The sequence below is a fragment of the Austrofundulus limnaeus genome, unplaced genomic scaffold, assembly GCF_001266775.1.
Source record: "Austrofundulus limnaeus strain Quisiro unplaced genomic scaffold, Austrofundulus_limnaeus-1.0 Scaffold319, whole genome shotgun sequence".
NCBI classification, from domain to species: Eukaryota; Metazoa; Chordata; class Actinopteri; order Cyprinodontiformes; family Rivulidae; genus Austrofundulus; species Austrofundulus limnaeus.
The window spans coordinates 210,311-212,664 of record NW_013952721.1 but is presented as its reverse complement, the minus strand read 5'-3'; the positions used below and the strand labels follow the sequence as shown (position 1 = coordinate 212,664).

At 47.7% G+C, this 2,354-nt stretch overlaps 1 protein-coding gene across 2 annotated transcripts in view; it reads right to left on the bottom strand.

Annotated features, from left to right (window-relative positions):
• Positions 1–1,930, bottom strand: part of hoxb2a (homeobox B2a) — a 4,457-nt gene extending 2,527 nt beyond the window's left edge. Inside the window, exon 1 of one of the 2 annotated variants that reach the window (XM_014022178.1) lies at positions 718–1,930. In XM_014022178.1, coding sequence (XP_013877632.1) covers positions 718–1,345 — 628 coding nt within the window. In that variant the 5' untranslated portion in view covers positions 1,346–1,930. The remainder of the gene's footprint in view (positions 1–717) is intronic. The other variant, XM_014022179.1, reaches the window with a different exon arrangement.
• Between the last annotated feature and the right edge of the window lie 424 nt (positions 1,931–2,354).

The window sequence follows — 2,354 nt, the reverse complement described above, 5'->3', positions numbered from 1 at the left end:
ATATTAACAATATTAATAAAAAAATAAGGGTACTAACAAAAACTGTTTGCTGGCCATGGGAGGTCTCATGAAAGAGAAAGAAATGATCTAAAAGGCAGGAAATCTGAATGTGTGCAGCGTGTTTCCTGTGTGGCTGAAACATATTATATTTCCCAACCCCCACCATAATCTGTCAGACACCCCCTCCTCCCCTACCCTCCTTTATTTCTCCCTTCCTCCATTCAATATGGCGACCATTTAAGTTTTGTTATGAGCACTATAACACGTCACTGATGGGAAGGAGCAGCATCCAAATAAGAAAACAGCAACTGAAGCAGCTGAAAGCTGCAGAAGAATGAAATGGAAAATATAAATTATTTTTATTTTTATTTTTTTGGTATTTAACTTTACTAAGCGTCACGAGAGAACAAATATTTTACATTACTTTGGAGAAAAGTAGCATCAGTGAAAGATTTGGTTGTGAAGCACTGCAGCATAATGCAGTGGTGTGGCTCTCTTGCTCACGCAGAATCACAGCACTGCACAACACGCACACGCACACGCACACGCACACACGACGTCCACACACACACACAAATGCGCACAAGCACTGATGGAGAAGGAATGCAGTGAGTCAAACGCAGCAGCACTTTGTGATCTGTAAAAGTCACGATGCAAACAGAAAGAAAATAATGTCAGCGCGCGCCACCCGAGGCCCGCGCCTCCCCGCTTACCGACCTGTGGGCGACTCGATGCCCGCCGAAGCATACCCAGAGGCGGTTGGAGAGGGGTAGGATGACGCTGGGGTGATGATGGCTCCACCGGAGACGGAGCTGCCTCCGGGCTTGGGGCCCTTCTTGGATGACTTCTTCTCTTTCATCCAGGGGAACTCGTGGGCCAGGGGACCGACTGGGGTGGCCGGAGCAGAGGGGGCTTGGCCCGGCGCGCAGGGCTGCTGGGCGGCGCGGTGATGCGTCTGGTCGCCATTTGTGGCGGAGGCTCTCCGGTTCTGCTGGCTCCCAGAAGCCGGTTTCGGCTGGCTGCCCGTGCAGGGGCTGAGGCTGGGGATGGTGTGCTCGAAGGGAGGCGGAATTACTGTCGACTCCTTGATTGATGAAGTTTGAAATGACTCCAGGACGGCAGGGAAGGACGTCAGGCACTCTGCTAGGGACGGCTGGCTGTTTATAAACCCGATCTCCCTCTCAAATTCAAAATTCATAGCTCCCTCAAACCAGTTCCCCCCCTCACACGGCGAGACCCCAGAACAATCCTTCCCCAAAACAAAAAAAATAAAAAAAGAAACACTCATAGGCGCACGCGCGCACACGCACACCACCCAATATGGCTTTCCAAGAAAATAAATCATTAAGAAAAAGAGAAAAGAAAAAAAAAACACAAGCTTCTGGCTGCAAAAGCGGAAATGCGGCGGCTATATCATAATTGTGTATATTGGTTATATTAGTAGCGTATGGGGACCTGGGTAGGCTAAACTGAACAACTATGGGGAGAAATTGCAGCCAATTCCTGGTCATGTGACTCCTTAGCAGCCAATCCGTGCCCAAGGCCTAGCGGCTTCGACGTCTGTGGGAAGYAAGATTATTTTTCCCCAAAACGCTTTATGACAAACAGAGGCTACATCTGCTTTGTTCTGAGGAGGGGGAGCAGCGGGATGGCGGCCGGTGGCCATGTGCGCCGTGTGGGCGGCATGTTGGCGCATCCCGGCCGGTGAAAAGCACCAACAATGGGGCTCTGGATCTTTGTGTGTGTGTGTGTTTTTTCTCTCCCCTCTCCAGGCTGATGTAATGGTGGGCAGCATTAGGTGAATGGAGCCGGCCAGCTCCGTTTACAATCTGTTTTCTCTTGAGAAAAATAGAAAGAAATGATGTTTACAGCGCTSTGCTCATTAATCTTATAGGAAGTGTGACAAAGGGCTGAGAACAGGCAGGGAGACCCTGGGAGAGGCTTTTAGATGGTTCAGCAGCTCAGGAGGAGAGAAGCATGAAGATTTCTGCTCACAGCAAACAGACTTAGAGATTTGAGAGGAAAGCCAGGTTCTATGTAAGTTTCATCTGCTCAATATTTAACACAATGTTTGCGTGTGTGTGGTAAAGATGTTCAGAGCATTAATGGCAATAAAAACAGTGCACGAATTGTCCACTGCTTTCTATAGACAGTAAAATTATTGTAAAACTAACTATGAGGACATGCATTTACTGTGAAATCAACATCTCTGTGCTGTTCGTCGTTTTTTATTGTAATTAACTTTTCAAAACAGGAATTTTAATGTTAAAACGGCAGATATATTTGTCAGTGTGTTAGTGTGTGAAATAGCGAGGAGGGCTAAAAACTGTCCAGTTATTATCTCACCCTATGGC